Raw genomic sequence first — 24,953 nt, forward strand, 5'->3', positions numbered from 1 at the left:
GAGACGGGGGAAAATCTGAAAATTTGTCGAGCGCGAATTCACTTAAGTAGCCTTTTTTTAGCGTGTTTTAAAAGATGACGCTTGTTAATGAGAGATAAGGTTTTCAAAGACGGGTGAAAAATTTGAAAATTTGTCGAGCGCGAATTCACTTAAGCGGCCATTTTTTAGCGTGTTTTAAAAGACGACGCCTTTAAAAAAAACCGTCATCTTAACATATAATAGACGACCCTTTTTTTAAGTTGTTTAAGTCACTTATCCACGACGGTTTTTTGTTACCGTCGTCTTTTTAAAAATAACTATGATTTTTTATTCTACCGTCGTCTTTTTCTGATCGTCTTTTGCCCTTTTTGTAGTAGTGATTGTTCATTAATAGGAACTTTATTATTTATTGTGAGTGGGTCCAAGATTAAATTTGGGCTGTCCTCCATTCCAATGTTGGGGTTTTTTTGTTAGGCCTCTGGCCCACCTCAACACCCAATGTGCACGATACAGACCAAAATTTGCCCTACTTCTACTATCCCCTGGTTTTGATCGTTCTCTCTGTGTTTCCGCAGCATTATCCGGAAGAAAATCAAGCAAACGGTATCTATCTCGATCGGCTCCGCACGTAAGTTTTTCATTCATCAATCTGTCGAATGCATAATTTTCTTTATTTTTATTTGTTGTTTCCGTGAATTCATCAGTTCTACTTGCATTGTTTGTTTGATATTTTAAGCTTGCTTAATTGATATCGTGAATTCATCAGATGGACTGCATACTAATTTAGGTTTAAAATTCGTGCCTCCAGTCCACCCTTACCCAGGCAATTAACAAATTAAATATACTTCTTTTCCTATTATATTCCTTGTTGGAGAAGGATAGGGATTGTCATCCTCATTGATTTAGGGATAGTTAACTACAATTATATATATATATATATATACAGATACACATACACATACATACAACACCTTCAGGTTGGAGTTGAGCCTGACAACGACTCCTACCGTACTACAGGTAATTATTACAGGTTGCTTGCCGATAGTGATACACACACCCACCAACCAAGGCACAAAGCATGAGCTTCATATTAGCTGCTGCCCAGTCATACACACAGAGAAGGGCCACGTCAGCTGCTGCTTCCGATGTACAGAGCTACCACAGGTCAACTGATGCTTCCACGTACCATTTTTTTTATACCTGTGTGAGTCAAGAAGAAGATGAAAGAATCTTATTAGACCCAATTCACAGGGACAGGTTCAAAATCTGTATAGATTATGAAAAGCTAACTCGAGTCTTCCCTCTTATTGCTGGTGAGGATCGTAATGTAGAACTTCCTTATGCTTCTACACGCCACCTCCTTGCTAAGAGGAGTTTCTATGCCCCTATGCGTGATGTCAAGCAATTTTCATCAAGGCCTAAATGGACGCATGTCTTTGCTTATCATCTTTCCAAGATGGGTGTCCCACAAGGTGCGCAGCCAGCTCTCATTGTAAGAATACTTGACTACATTGAAGAGGCCAATAACGACAGCTTTGAGTTGCCTATTCTTGTGCGTTTTGTGGATGCCACTCATCGCTATCTGAATTCAGACCACGACAACAACATCCTTGATAGGTTTATGAGGCAATCCTTGGAACAATACAGGGCCAAGCTTATTCCTGCAGCTCAATCATCCATTCAGGGCTTGGAGAATGTGAGGCTTGATGATCCTACTTTGGCCCCGTCGTCCGCATGTATTATTTGTATGGAGGGCCTCCTCCTTGATCATCACTCTGATAATATTAATGCCGTCCCTGCTTCTCAAGATGATCATCATGATGAAGATCAAGGCCAAGGGGTTGATCGTCGCCATCCACCAATGACGATCAAACGATTGCCCTGCTTACACCAATTTCATGAAGATTGCATCGTCCCGTGGCTGCAGATCAATCACTTGTGTCCCCTGTGTCGATACCCGCTGGAAGTGCGCGAGTCATAAAAAAGGAGATTATCATGAAATAATGAAAGAAGACCTGCAGCCATGATGCTCAGCTGGAACAATACATGGTAAGATGTTAATTAATTGTTGCATTAGCTACGGACCTGCTTATTTCTATTTCTTTATTTTGAGGGGAGGGTTTTCATATCCTAGTGATTATGCTGCTCATCAATGAGAAAACAATGTACTACTGCTACTGGTTTTCTAAGTTGCATTAGCGGACTTGTCTTGTTTAACTATTTGCGCATTTAAGCCTGAGAAAAGCAAACAATCTTAAGAATTTATAAACAATATATGGTTTTCCAAGAAAAATAATAATTTCGTGTCTTGTTTGACTATATTGAATGGTAATGAACTTTTTCTTCATATGTTGTGACAAAATATTCCAAGTTTATCAGATATGGGTGTTCCAGCATGAAGGAACTTGAAAGCTACAGTCAAGAGTACAAGAAAAGATTAGATGAAGTTGGAGAAGTTGGAGAAATACCTGAAAATTTGGCTCTTGAGGTATGATGTTATAAGCTAGTAGTGTTTTGTGGCAATTGTCATTCCACAGCTAACAGTCAATTTGGCTCGCTCTAATCAAACTCATACGTACTATATTACTATTGTTTTATATATGCGCATGCCTTTTCTATTAATTTTGGAAGAACTAACATATGAGTGATATAACATATATGCAATTCTTGAGAGTTGAGGCATGCATGCATAATTAGCACCTGTTTTGTTTGGGCAGTAAACTGTGGGATGCTGAAGAACGTGCGCACTATAACGTACAAACTTGACCAGTTTAATTCGATCGCATACATCAAATCTTATGCTTAAGAAAAGGTTGCATTAAATTTATCCCACCATCTTCTAAACCTTCTAAAATCACCCCCTTCTGAAACTGCCATTCCAATCCCACCCCTTCCCTGAATCCCAACCCCTCTGTAGTACAGCCTCCACTCATCTTCTTTCCCCTCTCTCCTCTTCCCCGCAACCCTCTCTCTGACACTCTTTGCAGCAACAACCCACAGCAGCAACTCCATCGCAACCCTCATTTTGGTCGTCCGAGGAACGCTGACATGCCATTCCTGAGGCGCAAAAGGATCAGCTGTGATTGCATCTTTTGCATAATTGCAACCTTCTCCCATACTGTTCTCCGTTTTCTTTTTCAAATTTCTCTCTTTTCAACAGGAAGAGCAAATCAATCACTCTTCTCACTGAGACCTAAAATTGTGGGATTCAAAAAGTCCCAAAACATAATTGTCGTAAAGTACAAGTTTAATTTAGTGGGGGTGTCTTTCCTTTTCTTTTCTTTTTCTTTTTCTGGGTTATTTATCTATCAAATATGATTTCGTTGAATGATGTTTTTGGGAAGATGCTCTTGATTAAGCAATACAAAAAACTGGGTTTTCTTTTCTTTCTTTTTTTGTTATGAAAAAATTATTTAAATGTTCTTTTGTTTTTCCTCTCTTATTGAAAGATTACACAGTTGTTGCTGCAAAGAGTGTGAGCAAGGGAGAGAGTTGCTAGGAAGAGGATAGAGAGGTCGAGGGAGGGGGAGGAAAGAAAAAAACAGAAAAGAAAAGAAAAAGGCGTAAAGGAAGAAAAATGCGGAGTGTGATGGGTTGTGGGCCCCGTTTTATTTTTTAGTTCTTAATTCTCACATAAAAGTTAGAGTTAATTATATTTTAGTAGCATGTTACGTGTTTAGGACAAAATGGATGGAATTGTGCTAAACTGCTTGGGTTTGGTGACCTTGGTGGACCTCCATTGTCTGCTGCAGAAGAATACTTGCTTCATTCAAGATACCTTGCTAAAGCAAATTCTCTTAACCTTTCTGAAATTGCAGAAATGAAAATTGTGTAAGCTCTGTTACTCTTTCACCTCTATTGGTTGGGTTGGGTTTCATATATTCTACACATTTGAATAGCCACCCACTAATGTAAAAAGTGATTTGCATTATTAATTTTCTCTTTGCTATTGGTTGGGTTTCATAAATTCTACACAAAGAAAAATATGAGTTTTTGTGTTGTTAAAACCACCATACAAATGTTAATGTTTTGCTACCTAATGGCGGTTAAATATAAAAATGTTATGAAACCTTCTGTGTGATGTATGAATTTTACAGTCAATTATAATTTGTGTCAAAATTAGGGAGAGCAGAAGGCAAGAGTGTCACCGAATGACAAATATTTCCGGCACAAGTGTGGATTGTCTTGTGTTGCAATCAAATTTAATGCCTATTTTGGTTACCGAGGTGGGGTTGACAGTGAGGGTCATCCGGTAATGGTAGTTGTTTCTGAGATATTTATCAAGCTTATGATTTACAGGAGTTTGAACCCATCATACAGAAGAAGCCTCATACTATTGTGTACTTCCACTTGCAGAATCTTTACAGCTGTAAGTACTTCCTCTCTCTCTCTCGCTCTCATGTTCTCCATTGTGTATAGTATTATTGTTCTAAAGGATTGCATAATTTGGTCGCTAAAGAAAAAATGGTGCAAGGTCTATCACTCAGTACTTTCACTGCATCACGTAATGGTGGGGTGGGTGGATCGATGCCTTCGTGGAGGAAGCATTTCAATGATTGCACTTCACAATTTATACAAACTAAAGCAAAAATCATAAAACATAGAGTCCAATAACAAAAATCTCAACTTTGTTGGTTTGAATATCTTTCGTGCACCCAAATGAGTGGCCGACGACATTTCTTGAGGACAAAATAGAGAATCCAATCTTTAGTATGCTTGTTAGCGATCAAGGAAGTCAATTCATCATCTATTACAAGGAAGTGGAATTCTACAAGTATGGCATATTTACTAATCCGTAATTGGATTAGGAGGAATTGAATTAAGGATAAATTGAATTGAGGAGAATTAGATTCCGAATTCCTATTGAAGTTGTTTACTAAACCATATGGATTGAGGGGAGTTAGATTCTATATTCTTATTGAAGTTGTTTACTAAATCATATGAAATTGGGGTATGAGTGGTACTAATTACTCAAATGTCCTCGTTGTTGGGTTAAAGTATATGACAAATTTGAAATTTTGAATATTGTGTGAGGATATAATAAGTAAAAAAGATGAATTCCTAATGGGTTCATTCTCCAGGAATTAGAATACCACCTCTCACCCAGGAATTGAATTCCTTCAAAATCAAGAATTCAATTCCTAATTTTGTGTGGTTCCCGCTTACTTTTCAATTCTTTGATGTGAAGTAAACGCAGGAATCCTCCATATGCGAAATTCAATTCCTGATGAGAATTCTAATTCCTGATTAGTAAAAACACCAGTAATATCTGTAACAACTCTAGCGCTATCAAGCTTCCTATATAAGTTCTCATCAAAACACCGCCTGCATGATGCCGAAACTTGTCATACTTGATCTCCTTGCTCGGTTCTAATCTATTCAAGTCTGACCCGTCCAAACTTGCATCAAGCATTGTCAAGAATTTTTCATAGCTAATAACTAGAGGGTAAGAGTTGCGTAGCTAATAAAACCTTAGGTTAGGCAGTGACTATGATGTCAAAAAGAGATACCGTCCTATTTTATATTGGATAAAGTTGTATAACTTTTGTAATTAAATTAATTAAATAAGTAAAATAAAGGTAACTTTTCGAATAATAACCACAAATGAATTACTGTAAAATATCATATTCATATCAAATAAATCTTCATTACTCTCACATTTCTGTAAAATTAAAAACACTTACAAACACTCTTTATTTTGGTATAGAGGGGATATCAGGATTAGACTACAAACGTGCTTGTCTATTCCATTCTCATCTATCTCAGTTAAATTTAAAGTAGCATAGACGCTCTGATTCTATTTTGAATATTTAATATGAGTATGATAATTTTGAATTTTATTTTTTCAATAGCATATATAAAGTTGGAGAGGAAAAGCCTTTATACTCAAACTGTTGTGTTTTGTTAAGTGTATATTCTCCCCAAAATCACTTATAGGGAAAAACATCTCACTCGTTTTGCGCTCGTTTCGGAGTGATTCTAGATATGACAGTAATCACTTCTATGGAGTAGCACTTCTTCATAGAATCACTTTAAAATCACTTAAAGTGATTATACGGAGAAACACATAAGCGATTCTGGCTCTCCCAAAATCATTCCAAAACGAGCTTATAATCACTTTAAATTCAATAAGCAATTTTATGGGAAGAAACACCTCTCATCATGTGCTTCTCTATAAAAACCACTTAAGTGAATATATGAAGAAGTGATTCTTGGCCTGATGGCTCGTTTGGGAGTGCGTTTGGGAGTGCTTTTGGAACAACGAAAAGAGCTTTTAAATGGGTGAAAGCACTTCTCTCTTTTAAAAATGGTGTTTGGCAAAAATTGCAAAAGCGTTTTGGGTGAGATCCAAAAGCACTTGGAGTGGTTTTGGAAGAAGCACTTGAGAGGTGCTTCTTCTTAAAAGCGCTGCAGGAGAAAAACAAGGGAAGCACTTGGCTCCCTTTAATGAAACTTTTAAAATATAAAAAATATCCATATTTAAATTTGTAAAATGCCAAAATACCCTTCTCTCTCTTTCTCTCTCCTATTAAAATGCCAAGATGAATGATTCTCATGTTCTTCACTCTCAGTATAGGGTCTGGATATTCCACGATTTTCATAAGCATCTCAAATTCAACATCAGCAACTATATTCAATCCATCATCAGCAACTATATTCAATCCATTACAAAATCAAATAGGAACGAACCAAACACATAAGAACAAGCTCCATTGCCAAACAGGAATCAGACTCCACAATAAATGGAAAATAGTTAGATTGGTTAGCAAGTCGCAGTCCATAGAGGATGGCCCACAACTCAGCTTGTAAGACAGACCCCCTCCCAATATTAGCAGAGAATCCACCAACCCAATCCCCATTGGCATTTCTGATTACACCACCAATACCAATAGTCCCCTCCTCACCTTTCCAGCAGCCATCTGTATTTAGTTTCCACCAACCAACAGGAGGAAAATTCCAAGTACAAACATAGATACCAGAAAGAGATGTGTGGGACTGATTATCTTCAAAGGCCTGAATGCAACGGTTTTTCCATATGTGCCACATAGCAAAGCTAAACACAACATTCCATTGCAATTGGTTATAACAGCTCTTACCATCACTCAAATTAAAGAAAATCCAATCCCACATATTAAAATTAAAAGATTACCGGATAGATTCACTAAGACCCATGGAATTCCAGACCAGCATGGCATTGGGGCAAAGCTTGAGAAGATGGGAAATGGATTCAGAAGGTCACTTACAGATATGGCAACAAGCATCAAGAGAAAGACCTTTACTCCTTCGAGCTTCATTGGTAAGAATTCTGCCATGGCACAAAGTCCACAGAAAAGTTTTCAGATTTCACATAGGCTATATATATAGCTCACCCAAATTTTGATTGTTCATTAATAGGAACTTTATTATTTATTGTCAGTGGGTCCAAGATTAAATTTGGGCTGTCCTCCATTCCAATGTTGGGGTTTTTTTGTTAGGCCTCAGGCCCACCTCAACACCCAATGTGCACGACCAAAATTTGCCCTACTTCTACTAGGCCCTGGTTTTGATCGTTCTCTCTGTGTTTCCGCAGCATTATCCGGAAGAAAATCAAGCAAACAGTATCTATCTCGATCTTGCTTAATTGATATCCGTAAGTTTTTCATTCATAAATCTGTCGAATGCATAATTTTCTTTACTTTTATTTGTTGTTTCCGTGAATTCATCAGTTCTACTTGCATTGTTTGTTTGATATTTTAAGCTTGCTTAATTGATATCGTGAATTCATCAGATGGACTGCATACTAATTTAGGTTTAAAATTCGTGCCTCCAGTCCACTCTTACCCAGGCAATTAACAAATTAAATATACTTCTTTTCCTATTATATTCCTTGTTGGAGAAGGATAGGGATTGTCATCCTCATTGATTTAGGGATAGTTAACTACAATTATATATATACAGAGACACATACACATACATACAACACCTTCAGGTTGGAGTTGAGCCTGACAGCGACTCCTACGTACTACAGGTAATTATTACAGGTTGCTCGCTGATAGTGATACACACACCCACCAACCAAGGCACAAAGCATGAGCGGGAGATTAGCTGAAGTCCGGTTATACTTAGAGGGAAGTGGCACGGCAGCTATTGCTTTCGAAATACAGAGCATCAGCCACTCAACTGGTGCTTCCGAGTACTGTTTTTTAAGTACCAGTGTGAATCAAATAGAAGATGTAAGAATCTCATTAGACTCAATTACCAGGGACAGGTTCAAAATCTGTATAGATTATCAAAAGATAACTCGAGTCTTCGTTGGTGAGCATTGTCCAGTATTACTTCCTTATGCTGATACATATCACCTCCTTGCTGAGAGGAGTTTCCATGTCCCTATGCGTGATGTCAAGCAATTTTCATCAAGGCCTAAATGGACGCATGTCTTGGCTTATCATCTTTCCAAGATGGGTGTCCCACAAGGTGCGCAGCCAGCTCTCATTGTAAGCATACTTGACTACATTGAAGAGGCCGACAACGACAGCTTTGAGTTGCCTATTCTTGTGCATATTGTGGATGGCACTTATCACATTCTGAGGTCGGACCACGACAACGACATCCTTGATAGGGTTATGAGGCAATCCTCGGAAGCATACATGGCCATGCTTATTCCTGCAGCTCAGTCATCCATTCAGGGCTTGGAGAATGTGAGGCTTGATGATCCTACTTTGGGCCCGCTGTCCTCATGTATTATTTGTATGGAAGGCCTCCTCCTTGATCATCATGATGATCATCATGATGATAATATTAATGCCGTCCGTGCTTCTCAAGATGAAGATGATCATCATGATCAAGATCAAGGTCAAGGGGTTGATTGTCGCCATCCACCAATGACGATCAAACGCTTGCCCTGCTTACACAAATTTCATGAAGATTGCATCGTCCCGTGGCTGCAGATCAATCACTTGTGTCCCCTGTGCCGATACCCGCTGGAAGTGCGCGAGTCATCAAAACCCAAACGAAGGAGATTATCATGAAATAATGAAAGAAGACCTGCAGCCATGATGCTCAGCTGGAACAATATATGGTAAGAAGTTAATTAATTGTTGTATTAGCTACGGACCTGCTTATTTCTATTTCTTTGTTTCGAGGGGAGGGTTTTCATATCCTAGTGATTATGCTGCTCATCAATGAGAAAACAATGTACTACTGCTACTGGTGTTTTTAAGTTGCATTAGCGGATTTGTCTTGTTTAACTATTTGCGCATTTAAGCCTGAGAAAAGCAAACAATCTTAAGAATTTATAAACAATATATGGTTTTCCAAGAAAAATAATAATTTCGTGTCTTGTTTGACTATATTGAATGGTAATGAACTTTTTCTTCATATGTTGTGACAAAATATTCCAAGTTTATCAGATATGGGTGTTCCAGCATGAAGGAACTTGAAAGCTACAGTCAAGAGTACAAGAAAAGATTAGATGAAGTTGGAGAAGTTGGAGAAATACCTGAAAATTTGGCTCTTGAGGTATGATGTTATAAGCTAGTAGTGTTTTGTGGCAATTGTCATTCCACAGCTAACAGTCAATTTGGCTCGCTCTAATCAAACTCATACGTACTATATTACTATTGTTTTATATATGCGCATGCCTTTTCTATTAATTTTGGAAGAACTAACATATGAGTGATATCACATATATGCAATTCTTGAGAGTTGAGGCATGCATGCATAATTAGCACCTGTTTTGTTTGGGTAGTAAACTGTGGGATGCTGAAGAACAATATTGTTGTATTAAGACTTAGAATACGTGCACTATAACGTATATACTTGACCAGTTTAATTTGGTATGCTCTGTTTTATACATTAAGCAAGCAACATTCGATCGCATACATCAAATCTTATGCTTAAGAAAACCTTGCATTAAATTTACACTCCCATCTTCTAAACCTTCTAAAATCACCCCCTTCTGAAACTGCCATTCCAATCCCACCCCTTCCCTCAATCCCAACCCCTCTATAGTACAGCCTCCACTCATCTTCTTTCCCCTCTCTCCTCTTCCCCGCAACCCTCTCCCTCTCTCTCTGACACTCTTTGCAGCAACAACCCACAGCAGCTACTCCATCGCAACCATCATTTTGGTCGTCCGAGGAATGCTGACATGCCATTGCTGAGGCGCAGAAGGATCAGCTGTGATTGCATCTTTTGCATAATTGCAACCTTCTCCCATACTGTTCTCCGTTTTCTTTTTCAAATTTCTCTCTTTTCAACAGGAAGAGCAAATCAATCACTCTTCTCACTGAGACCTAAAATTGTGGGATTCAAAAAGTCCCAAAACATAATTGTCGTAAAGTACAAGTTTAATTTAGTGGGGGTGTCTTTCCTTTTCTTTTCTATTTTTCTCTTTCTGGGTTATTTATCTATCAAATATGATTTCGTTGAATGATGTTTTTGGGAAGATGCTCTTGATTAAGCAATACAAAAAACTGGGTTTTTTTTTCTTTCTTTTTTTGTCATGAAAAAATTATTTGAATGTTCTTTTGTTTTTCCTCTCTTATTGAAAGATTACATAGTTGTTGCTGCAAAGAGTGTGAGCGAGGGAGAGATACAGAGGGAGGGAGAGAGTTACTAGGAAAAGGATAGAGAGGTCGAGGGAGGGGGAGGAAAGAAAGAAAAGAAAAGAAAAGAAAAAGGCGTAAAGGAAGAAAAATGCGGAGTGTGATGGGCTATGGGCCCCGTTTTATTTTTTAGTTCTTAATTCTCACATAAAAGTCAGGGTTAATTATAGTTTAGTACCATGTTATGTGTTTAGGACAAAATGGAAGGAATTGTGCTAAACTGCTTGGGTTTGGTGACCTTGGTGGACCTCCATTGTCTGCTGCAGAAGAATACTTGCTTCATTCAAGATACCTTGCTAAAGCAAATTCTCTTAACCTTTCTGAAATTGCAGAAATGAAAATTGTGTGGATTGTCTTGTGTTGCAATCAAATTTAATGTCTATTTCTGTTACCGAGGTGGGGTTGACAGTGAGGGTCATCCTGTAATGGTAGTTGTTTCTGAGATATTTATCAAGCTTATGATTTACAGGAGTTTGAACCCATCATACAGAAGAAGCCTCATACTATTGTGTACTTCCACTTGCAGAATCTTTACAGCTGTAAGTTCTTCATAGTCAAGTTTCTCTCTCTCTCTCTCTCATGTTCTCCACTGTGTATAGTATTATTGTTCTAAAGGATTGCATAATTTGGTCGCCAAAGAAAAAATGGTGCAAGGTCTATCACTCAGTACTTTCACTGCATCACGTAATGGTGCGGTGGGTGGATCGATGCCTTCGTGGAGGAAGCATTTCAATGATTGCACTTCACAATTTATACAAACTAAAGCAAAAATCATAAAACATAGAGTCCAATAACAAAAATCTCAACTTTGTTGGTTTGAATATCTTTCGTGCACCCAAATGAGTGGCCGACGACATTTCTTGAGGATAAAATAGAGAATCCAATCTTTAATATGCTTGTTAGCGATCAAGGAAGTCAATTCATCATCTATTACAAGGAAGTGGAATTCTACAAGTATGGCATATTTACTAATCCGTAATTGGATTAGGGGGAATTGAATTAAGGAGAAATTGAATTGAGGAGAATTAGATTCCGAATTCCTATTGAAGTTGTTTACTAAACCATATGGATTGAGAGGAGTTAGATTCTATATTCCTATTGAAGTTGTTTACTAAATCATATGAAATTGGGGTAGGAGTGGTACTAATTACTCAAATGTCCTCGTTGTTGGGTTAAAGTATATGACAAATTTGAAATTTTGAATATTGTGTGAGGATATAATGGGTAAAAAAGATGAATTCCTAATGGGTTCATTCTTCATGAATTAGAATACCACCTCCCACCCAGGAATTGAATTCCTCCAAAATCAAGAATTCAATTCCTAATTTTGTGTGGTTCCCACTTACTTTTCAATTCTTTGATGTGAAGTAAACGCAGGAATCCTCCATATGCGAAATTCAATTCCTGATTAGTAAAAACATCAGTAATGTCTCTAACAACTCTAGCGCTATCAAGCTTCCTATATAAGTTCTCATCAAAACACCGCCTGCATGATGCCGAAACTTGTCATACTTGATCTCCTTGCTCGGTTCTAATCTATTCAAGTCTGCCCCGTCCAAACTTGCATCAAGCATTGTCAAGAATTTTTCATAGCAAATAACTAGAGGTAAGAGTTGCGCTATTTTTCATAGCTAATAAAACCTTAGGTTAGACAGTGACTATGATGTCAAAAAGAGATACCGTCCTATTTTATATTGGATAAAGTTGTATAACTTTTGTAATTAAATTAATTAAATAAGTAAAATAAAGGTAACTTTTCGAATAATAACCACAAATGAATTACTGTAAAATATCATATTCATATCAAATAAATCTTCATTACTCTCACATTTCTGTAAAATTAAAAATACTTACAAACACTCTTTATTTTTGTATGGAGGGGATATCAGGATTAGACTACAAACGTGCTTGTCTATTCCATTCTCATCTATCTCAGTTAAATTTAAAGTAGCATAGACGCTCTGATTCTACTTTGAATATTTAATATGAGTATGATAATTTTGAATTTTATTTTTTCAGTAGCATATATGAAGTTGGAGAGGAAAAGCCTTTATACTCAAACTGTTGTGTTTTGTTAAGTGTATATTCTCCCCAAAATCACTTATAGGGAAAAACATCTCACTCGTTTTGCGCTCGTTTCGGAGTGATTCTAGATATAACAATAATCACTTCTATGGAGTAGCACTTCTTCATAGAATCACTTTAAAATCACTTAAAGTGATTATACGGAGAAACACATAAGCGATTCTGGCTCTCCCAAAATCATTCCAAAACGAGCTTATAATCACTTTAAAATCAATAAGCAATTTTATGGGAAGAAACACCTCTCATCATGTGCTTCTCTATAAAAACCACTTAAGTGAATATATGAAGAAGTGATTCTTGGCCTGATGGCTCGTTTGGGAGTGCTTTTGGAACAACGAAAAGAGCTTTTAAATGGGTGAAAGCACTTCTCTCTTTTAAAAATGGTGTTTGGCAAAAATTGCAAAAGCGTTTTGGGTGAGATCCAAAAGCACTTGGAGTGGTTTTGGAAAAAGCACTTGGAGTGGTTTTGGAAAAAGTACTTGAGAGGTGCTGCTTCTTAAAAGCGCTGCAGGAGAAAAACAAGGGAAGCACTTGGCTCCCTTTAATGAAACTTTTAAAATATAAAAAATATCCATATTTAAATTTGTAAAATGCCAAAATACCCTTCTCTCTCTTTCTCTCTCCTATTAAAATGCCAAGATGAATGATTCTCATGTTCTTCACTCTCAGTATAGGGTCTGGATATTCCACGATTTTCATTAGCATCTCAAATTCAACATCAGCAACTATATTCAATCCATCACAAAATCAAATAGGAACGAACCAAACACATAAGAACAAGCTTTTCCTTCTTCTTATTAATATTTTTGGTAGCAATTATTGGAGTTTGGCTTACTAGTGGCCGCTTCGTCTTCTTTGACTGAGAAGCCTTGTTTGGCCTAAGCGTGGACCGGAGTTTGGGATCTTGTGAATTTTTATTTTCTATGTTTATTATAATATTTTGAGATTCTTTAAATTTTTTAAAAGTACTTTTAAAAGTACTTTTAAAAGCGCTTTTACTATGTCATCCAAACACTCAACAAAACATCAAAAGCGCTTTTATGTAGTGTAAAAGCACTTTTAAATGTGACATCCAAAAGACACACTACTTCTTTGTAAAAGCGCTACTATTGGCATAAGCACTTTGGGAAGAAGCACTCCCAAACGAATCCTCACTCTCAAAAAAGTCATGTCGTGATTAATTTGCGTATCTATAAGTCAAATTTCTTCTCAAACGAGGGCAATTTTGGATGACTTGATTAATTTAACCAATCATGATGATCGAAACTTAGCACGACAACTCTCTTATTAAAAAACAAATAGTAAAGTTGTTCTCATTTTGCCGCTACAAAATTCTGATGGAGGATTTGATCATTTGACCCCAAAATATGAAGGGAAGATATACATCTGAAGTCGTTGACCGAGGGATAACACATGTAACATATGAGGTTAGGAAGTTAGGAGGATGTGAGGTCACAGTCGCAGCGCAGCCAAACAAGCGCCAACAAGCAAAATCTTTTTCTTCATCCTCATCATCATCCATTTTACATTACTCAACTTGAAATTCAAATTGCAGAAAAAATATTTGTTTTTTTTTTTTTTTAATAAAAGAAAAAGAAAGCGAAGCAAGAAACAGCAACAGCTATTATTGCGTTGCTCAATTTCCCCGAACCTTCCATGTGCTGAGACCCCGATTTCTCTCTGATTCTTTCTGATCTCAGTCTCATCAGAAGAAAGCAAATATTCCTTTTTAAAATCAAAAGAAAAACCCAGAAAAAGTAGACATGAAGGTTGCCCACTTTCTTAACCAATATTATTTTAATGCCTATCAATAATTTGAATTAGATCCACTGGTTCAATTCAGTTTATTTAAAGCAACTCCCGTCGCCACTGCAAGACTTGGGGCCACTCTTCTTCACCATGCTTCAGACACCTTCTTCTTTGAACACAGGTACGTACGATCGACATCTCTCAACTTCTTGTTGCTTCAATTGCTGCACCCTTGTTAATATCTCTTTCAAATTTGTAGCCGTTACTTTGCAAGTTTTGGAAATTAGGCTTTTTCTTTGATCGGTACCGGATTTTTACCAGATTAGATCTTCGACAATGTCGCTCTGATTTGGTTCAGGGTATTATATGAATTTGTGTAGTAGTTTTCTTGTTCTTGTTCCTGAATTTATTTTTATTATGACGATTTCAATTTCTATTTCTGCTCTTAACAAGCAAGTAATTGAATTGAAGCCCCTTGATTTGATAGGTTTTGTTTTGGTATTTTGGTCGGCTTGGTTGGTCGTCTGTGTAATTTTAGATGGTTGCTTTTTGTGGATGGATCCGTGTAGAAGCCACTTGGCTTTATCTGCCAAAATAGGAAACTTAACAGAGTAGGCCACTTTAAGTCGGTGATGAATGAGTCGTGTCCAACTCCGTTTCTTTGGTCTTTTATTTGTTTTGCAAGCCAATTACGAACTTTCTTGGACCCTTCCATATCCGCAGCCTTCCCTATCTGTATTTCTTTTTTAGTGTATATATATACGACTACCAGAATTGAATTCCAACTTTTCGTTTTCTGGGTTTTATTGTGACTGCCTTGTAGGTGCGGATTTAGACTGGTTTGGTTGATTTTGTGGCCTGCATTGTTGCGAAGGAAGGGAAAGAGGGTTTGCTTGGATTAAAGTTGAGGTTTTTTGTTTCTGTCTTTTTCGATTTTGTGGTTAATAGAGTTGAGTTAATGGGTGGGAGAAGTTCAAAGGAGGGGAGTTTTAGGCAGAATTCATCTTCTCGTTCTACTTCTTCATCGTGGAGCTATCCTCAAGTTCCATCGCCATATGTTCAATCACCATATGCTCAAGAAAGTCAAAGCTATCCAGCACCCCAGCAAGCCTATCCAGCACCATCACAGCCTTACTATCCCTCATCGCAGGATTATGGTGGTGGTGCTCGGGCAACTCGTCCTACCTTGGAGAGGAAATATTCAATAATTTCTGATAGTTACAAATCCCTAGAGGAGGTAAGATTACTACGCTTTATCTTCTGCAAGCTTTCCTTTTTCTGGTTCAAGTTTCTTACCTATCTACCATGGTCAATTATGTTGACTCAACTGCAATCTTTGTAGGTGACTGAAGCTCTTGCACGTGCTGGTCTTGAGTCTTCCAATCTTATCGTCGGTATTGATTTCACAAAGAGCAATGAGTGGACAGGTTAACCCCTAATAAACTAATTTACTGTATATGGTATGTGTTGCAATGGAACGTGCTGTGCTGAAATTGGTTTTGTTAATAGGATCGAAGTCATTCAACAGAAAAAGCTTGCATCACATTGGGAATGTTCAAAATCCCTATGAGCATGCCATATCCATTATTGGAAAAACCTTGGCTGCTTTTGATGAGGATAACCTCATTCCCTGTTTCGGCTTTGGAGACGGTAATTGTTTAGTTGTATACTGTCATTTTGTTTCTCTAAGATCTTGTTCTTTGTAAGACGGGGATGACAAGCATTATTTTTTCGCTTTGCAGCGTCAACCCATGATCAAGATGTCTTTAGTTTCTACTATGATAGATATTGCAATGGATTTGAGGAAGTATTGACTCGCTACAGGGAAATTGTTCCTCAGCTACGGCTTGCAGGTTTTAGTTCACTTGCTAACTACTTATTTCTTGAAGTGGTCGCTATATCAGCTAATCAGTTGTCTTACATTGTTATTGATCGGTTTGGCAGGACCAACTTCATTTGCACCTGTGATTGAACAGGCCATGACTATTGTCGAGGAGAGTGGTGGCCAGTACCATGTCCTGTTGATAATTGCAGATGGCCAGGTATCTTGCCTTAATTTTGTTTTATTTAGTTGAGTATGCAACTAGAGGGTCGAGCATGCTGGCCATGCTTCAGATTTTCTGTGAAAATTGGAAAATGCGTGTGACTAATCCAACAGAAAACCATTGCACTACTTTGCTGTCATTATTGAAAATCTCAAATCCAGATAGAGTAAAATGCTTTTAAATTTGTCTAATATGAAACTTCTTTGCCTTTTTGGTTTTTTCTTTTGGCGGGAAAGTATCTGTTTGGTTTTAAGGTCTAGCACGGTTCAGACATGCTGGTCATGCAAAATAAATAGCATCCACTGAAGATCTCTTAGTGGTGCCTGCACTAGCTCCTAGGCTCAACTCTGTATGAAATTACATGTTGCTGGACACATCTATTCTTAAACGGGCTTTCTCATCCTTGCTCTGTTTTATGATGGCTTGGAAGTGGCAATGTTCTATTGTAATCTCAAGTTTTCTCAAGATATTATCTGACTTAATGTGAGATTTTCCTCAGGTAACTAGAAGTGTAGATACTGACCGTGGCAAGCTAAGTCCACAGGAGCAGAAGACAGTCGACGCCATTGTTGCAGCAAGGTGAGAGTGGTAATTTTTCCTTAATATTAGGTGCTTGTTTGGCCAACCATTTTTTATGTTGTACAATTTTTTTTCCTTTATCACAGCAAGTTCCCTCTATCAATTGTACTAGTTGGTGTTGGAGATGGGCCCTGGGACATGATGAAGGAATTTGATGACAATATTCCTGCTCGGGCATTTGATAATTTCCAAGTAAGTTGTTAGCATTATAATATGTTTTTGTTTATGTTACTCGTGATCATTTGTTTATGATTATTGGAGAATACTTAATTGGAAAACACATTTCTTTTGTTGTTTGTAGTTTGTGAATTTTACGGAAATTATGTCAAAGAACATGCCACCATCAAGAAAGGAGACCGAATTTGCTCTAGCAGCCTTGATGGAAATTCCTTCACAGTACAAAGCAACAATAGAGCTTAATATATTGGGGTAAGAATGTTCTCTGTATTTCTCATATCTGAAAGCTTTTGAATACCTCTGTTTACATAATTTATTTATATATATATATTTTCTTCTTCTTAAATGGGCAGTGGTAGGATCGGCGATTCTCCCCAGAGGGTTCCTCTCCCCCCACCATCTGTGTTACCAGCGTCATCTTTCAGCAGCTCAAAACCTTCCCGTTCGACAAGTTATAGTTCTCCATCTTTCAACAGCTCAAAACCTTCCCAATCTACCAGTTTTGAGCCAAGTGTTCCTCCTTATTATGAAGATAGCACTTCCGTTGGTACAGCTCCACCTGCTCCCAGTTCTACCTATGATAATCAGGTATGCGAGCGAACATATTTTTAAGTTGATGGTTTGTTTGTTTTTGTTCATCAAGTCAAAAGCCTGTGTGATACACATGTTGTCCCCATTTTCGTATGTGATTTTCATTTGGTATGTTTGAATTACCTTGGAATCCGACGGTTGATTGTCTGTGATCTATGACTTGGTTGAAGCTTTTTGCTCATTTATGGGTTTGCAACACTCTTGTGGGTTAACGTTTTATACGGTGTTGGACAGGTTTGCCCCATTTGCCTTACGAATCCAAAAGACATGGCCTTTGGGTGTGGGCATCAGGTACATTTGAATGATAATGTTTCTCAAATATTTTGGAGGTGAATTGGGACGATACCATTTTCTTAATTCATCTTTTTGGTGCAGACATGTTGCGAATGTGGACAGGACCTTCAATCGTGCCCAATATGCCGAAGCGCAATCCAGACGAGAATAAAACTCTATTAAGGACGACATGCTTTGCCCATATTAGATATTCATTGGTGTTGGCTGACATTCTTTTTATTTTTTGTTTTGGTTTCTTTTCCGATCAGTACATTCTTTCTTTGTAATTGAATGCTTAGTTGATCAGGATCTTAGGTTTGGCCGCATTCAATATATGATGATGTTCATAATCCAGATGCGAGGATGCTCTAGTGAGTGAGGCTTTTTGAAAAAAATATTATTTTTGTTTGAAAAGAGAAAATAAGAAAAGGAAATGAAATCTGTACATTTTGTAGTTGGGTTGTTGCTGGTCGTTTTCTTGTTCGAGTAAGGAGTAGATGGGTGGTCGTGGTCCATTTTTCCACTGCGATTGAATTGTTGTAGATGGTGGTCCACGACCCATGACCCACATGACCCGTGATTAGATTGTTGCTGCTTGCTTATAGCAGAAGCTTGGCAAAAGTCCATGGCATTGGGGTATGGCTTGCGGGAATACCTGAAAAAACTTGGTTATGGAATTAAAAGGTTTCACGTGTTTAGTGTTCAATCGGTGGATGTGGATTGAAACCTGAAAAAAGAGGAGGTGGTACGTCTCTTAACTTGTTAAAGCATGTGCTTCTTTCTGTGCTATGGCACTGGTTAGCCTATTGCTTGAAAATGGCTCATCTTGAGGCTTTCCGTGGCGCGTGCTTGTCATCAACTTCACCTGATGATGATCTGCTTTCTATGATACGTAAATAGACTTGACAAACGTTTCATTTTTTATTTTATTTATGTTGCGTCGTATTTATATGATGTGAAATTCTCATCCGACTTGTTAATGGTGCCTTATATTAATTTTTACAAAGGACCGAGTATTTACTCATTCAGGTAAAGTTTTGGGTTCGAGTCCTAGAATCCGTGTAGTGTGTTAGTATATTATTGACCCTCTTAATAGAAAAGGTTAAAAAAACAAAAACAAAAATCCTAACCTGTTAACTTATGGTAAATGTTATTTTTCCATCCTTTTATTTTACTGCTCATGAATCATGATCTATTTTCAATTGTTTATTTTGCTTGGATATTATAAGAAAGGAACAAGCAAAAGTAATTTGCAACGCACGTCTACCACCAGCAACAATCCTTACCCACTTTCTTTGTTTCATTTAATGCACTCGACATCTTCCCCCGAACCAACTATCCCTTCCCTCACATAATTATTAGCTCAGAAGACCAACTACTCATACTCAACAGACACCATTCTGCATTGGCATATCCAAACCAAATATTTCAAGTTCAACAACTAGCTCTCTCTCTCTCTCTCTCTCAACCCAAATATTGAAATGACGACCTCATCCTCCTCTGCCAAGCTCCCTGCATACCAAAGACTCAAGCATGATGATGATCAAGATGGGCTTGAACTTGATGATGATTTTGATTATGGAAGAGTGAAAGTGTTGGCGAGATCAAGGATTACTAGTTGGTGCAAGTTCAGATTCAGAAAGGTTCGTATTAGGAGGAGGAGATCATTCAAGCTCAAAGTTCCAAGCTTGAAGAGGCTCTTGTTCTTGAGGAGGAAAATTAGGTTGATCTCTGCTCTCAGAGCTTCATATGCTAAAGTGTTGCAGAGATTCAAGGAAGGGCAAGGCCACTTTGGTGATCTTTTTGCTGGCAACTACTTGTTCCTTCAAGTCAATCCCAGCTCGTTGAAGTGCCTTCACAAGGCTGTCTTGCCTCCAAGCTACACCCTCCCAATCCCAACAACAAATATTGCTTAATATGGATGCGGTTTCTGCAGAAAGAAATTTAAGAATTATATTTATGTTCTCTAATATTGGTCGGTTTTTTATTTTCTAGCTTTTTAGGTCACATATTGCTTGTTTTTCTGTGGGACAATGCATGTGAGAATTGTCTAAAGATGGGTTCTTGTCCTTTTCTTTGCTTACTCTCCTAGAAATTTAAAAGGAGGGAATTCGAACACATAACCTCCGGTGGCAATCATCATCTCTGTTCTCCTTCCTCTGAATAAGATTGCCTGTATATTTTTATTGCCAAAAACTGAATCTCAGAGAAATGGCTCTCACTATCCAACTACTCACTGATTCACATAAAAATAACACGGTTAAGTTAGTATGGTGCAATTCAGATTATTACACGAAATTTTTGATCGCACAAGTAATTATAAGACTGTTTAATGTCGGTAGGACAGAACAGAAGGGACATTGGCAATTGGAACTTAATCACAAGTTCACAACCAACTATAATGAAATCTAAATGAATGAAGATAAGCTTTAAATATGAAGGACAGAACAGGTGGGAGTTGTAGGTTATGGTAATTGCTATGTCTGGACGACCGCCAGGACCAATACAACCCTTTATGTAAATGACTTGGACTCGAGCATTCAATTCATCAACGTGATATTATATATATATATATATATATATATATATATATATATATATAAAGCAAAAGTAGAGAATGGTAAAACATTTAAAATACTAAAAAATGTCCTTAATTAATGCAAACATTAAGAATTGAAATTATTAATCAAATGAGGAACACAACTACTCATTATCTTTATTTCTAAAATAAATTTTAAATTTAAAAAAAAAAAACTCTCACAGGCACAGAAGCACGTGTGGAGAGGTTAGTTTAGCATTATTTGATACTTTATTTAACATATGGGCATTATGAACAAACTTTACATACTTTAGTTCTTCAAGTGGTTAAGAGCAGTTATTCGTGCATCCAATGTCCTGTGTTCGAATTCCCCTTTCTTCAGTATCACTTGTGTAATAAAGGATATATTTATCTAATTGGGCTTCTCATGGCTCTGCTTGCTTTTTATTTTAAGCTCGGTGTTTGGGCTTCATGGCCCTCCTATAGCCCACGGAGCATCGAAACGGTGCGTTCCACCTTAAAGGCAGTGAATCAGGAAGGCAGAGTGGAAGGAAGGAAAGAAGGCAGCGAAAGGGAAGGGTTTGGGCCTTTGGGGTTTAGAAGGAGAGAAACTTTCACTCGCACAGAGACACAGCGAGTCAGCAACAGCGACACCATGAGGCTTCTCCAATCCATTACTGGTATTGCTACTGCTACACCCTTTTCCTCCATGGCTAGAAAGCTCTAATTTTTCATTTCGTTAGATTTTTTTAAAGGTTATTGCTAAATTACGGTGCAGGTCAGTGTAGGCCGGTGCTGCTGCGAGCGCTGGGTCGGCGATACTTGGCTGCGGCGTCAACAGAAGAATACGTGAAGAGAAACTACGCGAGCAACTTGTCGGAGTACAATACGGTCTTGAATTCTCTGAATGCTCAGAGAAGGCATTTCTTGCTGAGGGATGTGTATGATGATATGATGCTCGATGGGGTGCAGCCGGACCAGGACACCTTCAAATCCCTAATATTGGGCACCATGAAAGGCTCTAGCTTGCAGGACGCTTTCTATTTCGCTGATCAAATGAAAACCATGGGCTTGGCCCCTGATGTATGCCACTTTTTTTTTTCGTTTTTCAAGCTTAGAGAGTATCAACATTTTCATTTCATTTTATGGGGAAATGCAAGTATGGGTGTTTATTAGTTTGTGTTTTTTAACTATTCTTTTAAAATTATAGGTTAATTCATATAACATTTTGATCACATTGTGTGGGAAGTGCAAGCACTCTGACAAAGCTATTCAGGTGCGGTTTTTTACCTTCTATTTATAAATTATAAACCCCAGTCATATCATTTACTAGGGAATATTGGTATGCATGATGTATTTTATTTTTCCTTTCCTTTTAAAATCAAAGATTTTGGAAGATATGAAGAAGTTTGACGTGAAACCGAAGGTGCAAACTTACATGTGTCTACTCAATGCATGTGCAGCTACTGGCCATTTAGATCGAGTGTATGCTTCTTCTTTTATGCTCTGGTTTTTCCTTGTTCTTTTAATCCGTAAATCTTATCCTGATAACTATGTGTTTCATTATTACAATGGTGAATTTGACCTCATGCTATTAATCTGCATTGCACTGTTGTTACAGGTATGCAATTGTCCGTGACATGACCGCTGCTGGTCTTGGATTAAACAAGTTCTGCTATGCAGCACTTATAACCGCACTTAGGAACAAGACACCCTTACCAGATGATTTTGGCACCAAAGTAATTATCTAATCTTTCTTTTCCATGTGCTTTCAAGTAAGTTTTATTTTATTATTCTTAAGAGTTCTCTAATATTCCCCTTTTGCAATAAGATTATAGAGTTTGTTGAAAGGTCAAAAGAGTGGACATCGGTTGAAGAATCAAGTATGACTGCTGAAAATGTAATGATGGACATAACAGAAGAAGAGTTATATAATATGCCCACTGCTGAATATGCTCGTAGGCGTGGATTTTTGAATAGGCAACTAACCGTGTATCATGCTGCGCTTCATGCTTGTGCAGAACTCAGGAATGTAGAGGTAATATCTCACATCTCTATTTTTCCTCAGCTCAATACCACTAAAGAAACCAGTTTGTAGTTTGTACCCATCCTCCCTTTCTTTTCTTTTTTTTTGGGGGGGGGGGGTTGTTATTGGGCACTGCCCATATCTATATGCCTGAACAGCTAGCACCAAAGTTCAGGGTGCTAGTAAGAGTCCCATGCTATTTCCCTTTGCCATAAAAGCTGAATTTATGTCCTTAGTACACGTATGGGCAACCCACTGATTTTTAATTCGTATCTTGGATTCTGTTAATTGTGCTAGGTGATGGAAGCTCTTTTGGAGATGCTAGAGAAAGATGGAAAAACTCCTGACCTCTTTATTGTGATGCAAAAGATGAGGTAAATAATTGTTGATTACAAACTTAAGTTTTTACTTAAACATTGTTCAAATGAGCTATGAATCTTCATATATGAATGCATGGTTAGATGTGAACTATTATTTGTATACATAGATTTTAAAAGCCTTTCAATCCAATTTGGATTGGAGTGCACTACGTATTTAAGTAAGAAGGCTTTATCTGAATCATTCCCTAATATGACCTCAATTCGTTCTCTTGTGTCCAAGTTGTGTTCACTGCTATCATTTATATTCAGGTGCTATCTACAGTCTGGGGACATTGACCGTGGTCTTAAGACGTTTGACGACTATATGAAGTCAGGAAATCTTCCCGCAGTAGAATTATATACGGTGAGTTCGAAAATAAACACAATATTTGTTTCATGAAACAGCAGTTTATTTCTTTATAATTAACGACTAGTAAGTGAGAAAATGTGCTTGGTTTTAGACAATCTGATTTCTAAAATATCACTGTATCGTTGATTAGCTAATAGGGAGATTCACTATTATACCCAATATGTTTTGTAGACGCTTGTGGAGGGAGCCATGATTGGGCATACACCCAAGGGAATGCAAATTGCCCAAGAAACATTGGTATGGTTGGGTGCTTGCAGCTCTTAATTTCTTAGTCAATTTTTTATATTTTAGATGAGGGCTGTGTACAACTCATTTTATGGTTTCATCCAACGCAGGTAAATATGACTTCCCGGAACTTTTATTTGAGCCCAAAAATGGGGAGTGATCTTCTCCTTGCAGCTGCTGGTGACGAGGTTTGCAAACAATTCCTCTTCTAACTTAAGAGTTCTTTAGGTTCTAAATGAATGGGATAGTTCTCTCTCTCTCCTGGTTCTCGATGCATTCTGAATTAGTTTGGACTGTTTTATTAGAAAAGTTTAATACTTTTTTGCAGACTGGAGGTTATGCTGTTGCCAACTATATATGGGACTTGATGCAAGCTCGTAATATAATTCCTCAATTTCCTGCTGTAGAAGCATATTACAAGGGCTTAAAAGTGAGTCTCTGCCTTATGACGCATTAGTAACAGTATCGTTCATCTCTGATTTACATTTTTTAGTTGATCAATTCAATGTTTTACCAATAGATACATCATACATGCAAATGCTTGTGAATCTAATCAAAGCTCTAGAGTCTTTTTATTTTTGTGGGTTTTGACAAATATTCCTTAATTTCTGTTTCCAAAATTGCAGAAACGTGAGATTCCCGGGGATGATCCACGACTGTTAGTGGTTACGCGGACTTACGATGATTTTCTCGCAAGAAGGGGACCCAGACGACCTTCCAGATAAATGATGACGAAAGTTACTCCAAGGAGTAGTTAGTTCTCATGGATTTTTATCGTTCAACTAGCATTATTGATGTTTTGGAGGAAAGAGTCATCGTTTAGAGCAAGTGTTCCTGGTATCAAAAGTCAGGATACCATAGGGTGGATTTCAGTGAGGCTTGGTTATGAACTCGGGCGTTTCAACAGTTTGCATGTTGTGGCTTCCCGCAGAAGTCTTGGAATGGGCTCAAGTTTTTTTTTATTTACCAGAAATGAAAAAATAACGAAGTTTAATTTATTTGTTTCTTTTTGTTTTGCATAAAACTTTTAATAAAATAGTTTAGGTTGAGCCTGGCCATGGCAGTGACGAACCAAGCTATGGCCTTTACTGTCATACTGATTTCAGGGCCTGTTCTGAACTCCGAGTTCTTTCAGTTTTAATTATTTCTCAAGTTAGGCTGAAAACTAGAAGTCACACATCCATCGGTAGTTGATGAAATTCCTTGATCACGAGTTGATGTTTGCACAAACAAATAGTAAACATTATTATTAGCTTTTACTTGTATTAAAAAGAAAAATAGGGTTATTATCAGCTCTTAAAATCTGATCAATTCACCAACAGGAGTTGGTCCAAGTGGAAGGGGCTTGGATTCTTTAAACAAGAGGTCCT

The 24,953-nt window shown here is 37.6% G+C and overlaps 5 protein-coding genes across 6 annotated transcripts; all 5 read left to right on the top strand.

Annotated features, from left to right (window-relative positions):
• Window positions 1-1,025: 1,025 nt before the first annotated feature.
• Window positions 1,026-2,580, top strand: LOC148296157 (uncharacterized). Its single transcript, XM_088250273.1, has one exon. The coding sequence runs from the start codon at window positions 1,058-1,060 to the stop codon at window positions 1,958-1,960; it is 903 nt and encodes a 300-aa protein (XP_088106399.1). The 5' UTR covers window positions 1,026-1,057; the 3' UTR covers window positions 1,961-2,580.
• Window positions 2,581-7,528: 4,948 nt separating this feature from the next.
• LOC110755660 (uncharacterized) lies at window positions 7,529-9,595 on the top strand. Of its 2 annotated transcripts, XR_015834472.1 has the most exons (3): window positions 7,529-7,609; window positions 7,988-9,037; window positions 9,369-9,588. XR_015834472.1 is itself a non-coding variant. In XM_088250269.1 (2 exons), exon 2 carries the CDS (start codon window positions 8,049-8,051, stop codon window positions 8,985-8,987), a length of 939 nt encoding a protein of 312 aa, XP_088106395.1. In that variant the 5' UTR covers window positions 7,529-7,609; window positions 7,988-8,048; the 3' UTR covers window positions 8,988-9,595. The 2 variants fall into 2 exon arrangements, 1 of the variants encoding a protein (XP_088106395.1); XM_088250269.1 differs by having other exon boundaries at window positions 7,988-9,595.
• A 4,543-nt stretch (window positions 9,596-14,138) lies between these two features.
• On the top strand, window positions 14,139-18,518 carry LOC110756143 (E3 ubiquitin-protein ligase RGLG2). Its single transcript, XM_021957539.2, has 12 exons — window positions 14,139-14,580; window positions 15,223-15,636; window positions 15,742-15,826; window positions 15,909-16,049; window positions 16,142-16,252; window positions 16,344-16,441; window positions 16,944-17,023; window positions 17,110-17,215; window positions 17,325-17,452; window positions 17,554-17,788; window positions 18,026-18,082; window positions 18,167-18,518. The coding sequence occupies exons 2-12, from the start codon at window positions 15,358-15,360 to the stop codon at window positions 18,245-18,247; spliced, it is 1,401 nt and encodes a 466-aa protein (XP_021813231.2). The 5' UTR covers window positions 14,139-14,580; window positions 15,223-15,357; the 3' UTR covers window positions 18,248-18,518.
• Window positions 18,519-19,205: 687 nt separating this feature from the next.
• LOC110756152 (uncharacterized) lies at window positions 19,206-20,260 on the top strand. Its single transcript, XM_021957545.2, has one exon. It carries the CDS (start codon window positions 19,546-19,548, stop codon window positions 19,978-19,980), a length of 435 nt encoding a protein of 144 aa, XP_021813237.1. The 5' UTR covers window positions 19,206-19,545; the 3' UTR covers window positions 19,981-20,260.
• An 870-nt stretch (window positions 20,261-21,130) lies between these two features.
• On the top strand, window positions 21,131-24,677 carry LOC110756769 (Pentatricopeptide repeat (PPR) superfamily protein). Its single transcript, XM_021958229.2, has 12 exons — window positions 21,131-21,283; window positions 21,382-21,686; window positions 21,814-21,879; window positions 21,991-22,088; window positions 22,225-22,342; window positions 22,435-22,641; window positions 22,927-23,003; window positions 23,259-23,352; window positions 23,530-23,595; window positions 23,694-23,771; window positions 23,912-24,013; window positions 24,210-24,677. Exons 1-12 carry the CDS (start codon window positions 21,259-21,261, stop codon window positions 24,306-24,308), a joined length of 1,335 nt encoding a protein of 444 aa, XP_021813921.1. The 5' UTR covers window positions 21,131-21,258; the 3' UTR covers window positions 24,309-24,677.
• Window positions 24,678-24,953: the final 276 nt, after the last annotated feature.

The sequence above is a fragment of the Prunus avium genome, chromosome 3 (genome assembly GCF_965620075.1).
Source record: "Prunus avium chromosome 3, drPruAviu1.hap1.1, whole genome shotgun sequence".
In the NCBI taxonomy this organism is placed as follows: Eukaryota; Viridiplantae; Streptophyta; class Magnoliopsida; order Rosales; family Rosaceae; genus Prunus; species Prunus avium.

Bases quoted from the DNA above. Each gene is read 5' to 3' on its own strand.
- LOC110756152 (XM_021957545.2), top strand. From the start codon at position 19,546: ATGACGACCTCATCCTCCTCTGCCAAGCTCCCTGCATACCAAAGACTC.
- LOC110755660 (XM_088250269.1), top strand. From the start codon at position 8,049: ATGAGCGGGAGATTAGCTGAAGTCCGGTTATACTTAGAGGGAAGTGGC.
- LOC110756143 (XM_021957539.2), top strand. From the start codon at position 15,358: ATGGGTGGGAGAAGTTCAAAGGAGGGGAGTTTTAGGCAGAATTCATCT. The intron at 16,442-16,943 runs GTATCTTGCCTT...GATTTTCCTCAG, and splicing joins TGATAATTGCAGATGGCCAG to GTAACTAGAAGTGTAGATAC. The intron at 17,453-17,553 runs GTAAGAATGTTC...TTAAATGGGCAG, and splicing joins ATAGAGCTTAATATATTGGG to TGGTAGGATCGGCGATTCTC.
- LOC148296157 (XM_088250273.1), top strand. From the start codon at position 1,058: ATGAGCTTCATATTAGCTGCTGCCCAGTCATACACACAGAGAAGGGCC.
- LOC110756769 (XM_021958229.2), top strand. From the start codon at position 21,259: ATGAGGCTTCTCCAATCCATTACTG. The intron at 22,089-22,224 runs GTATGCTTCTTC...CTGTTGTTACAG, and splicing joins ACTGGCCATTTAGATCGAGT to GTATGCAATTGTCCGTGACA. The intron at 22,642-22,926 runs GTAATATCTCAC...TAATTGTGCTAG, and splicing joins CAGAACTCAGGAATGTAGAG to GTGATGGAAGCTCTTTTGGA.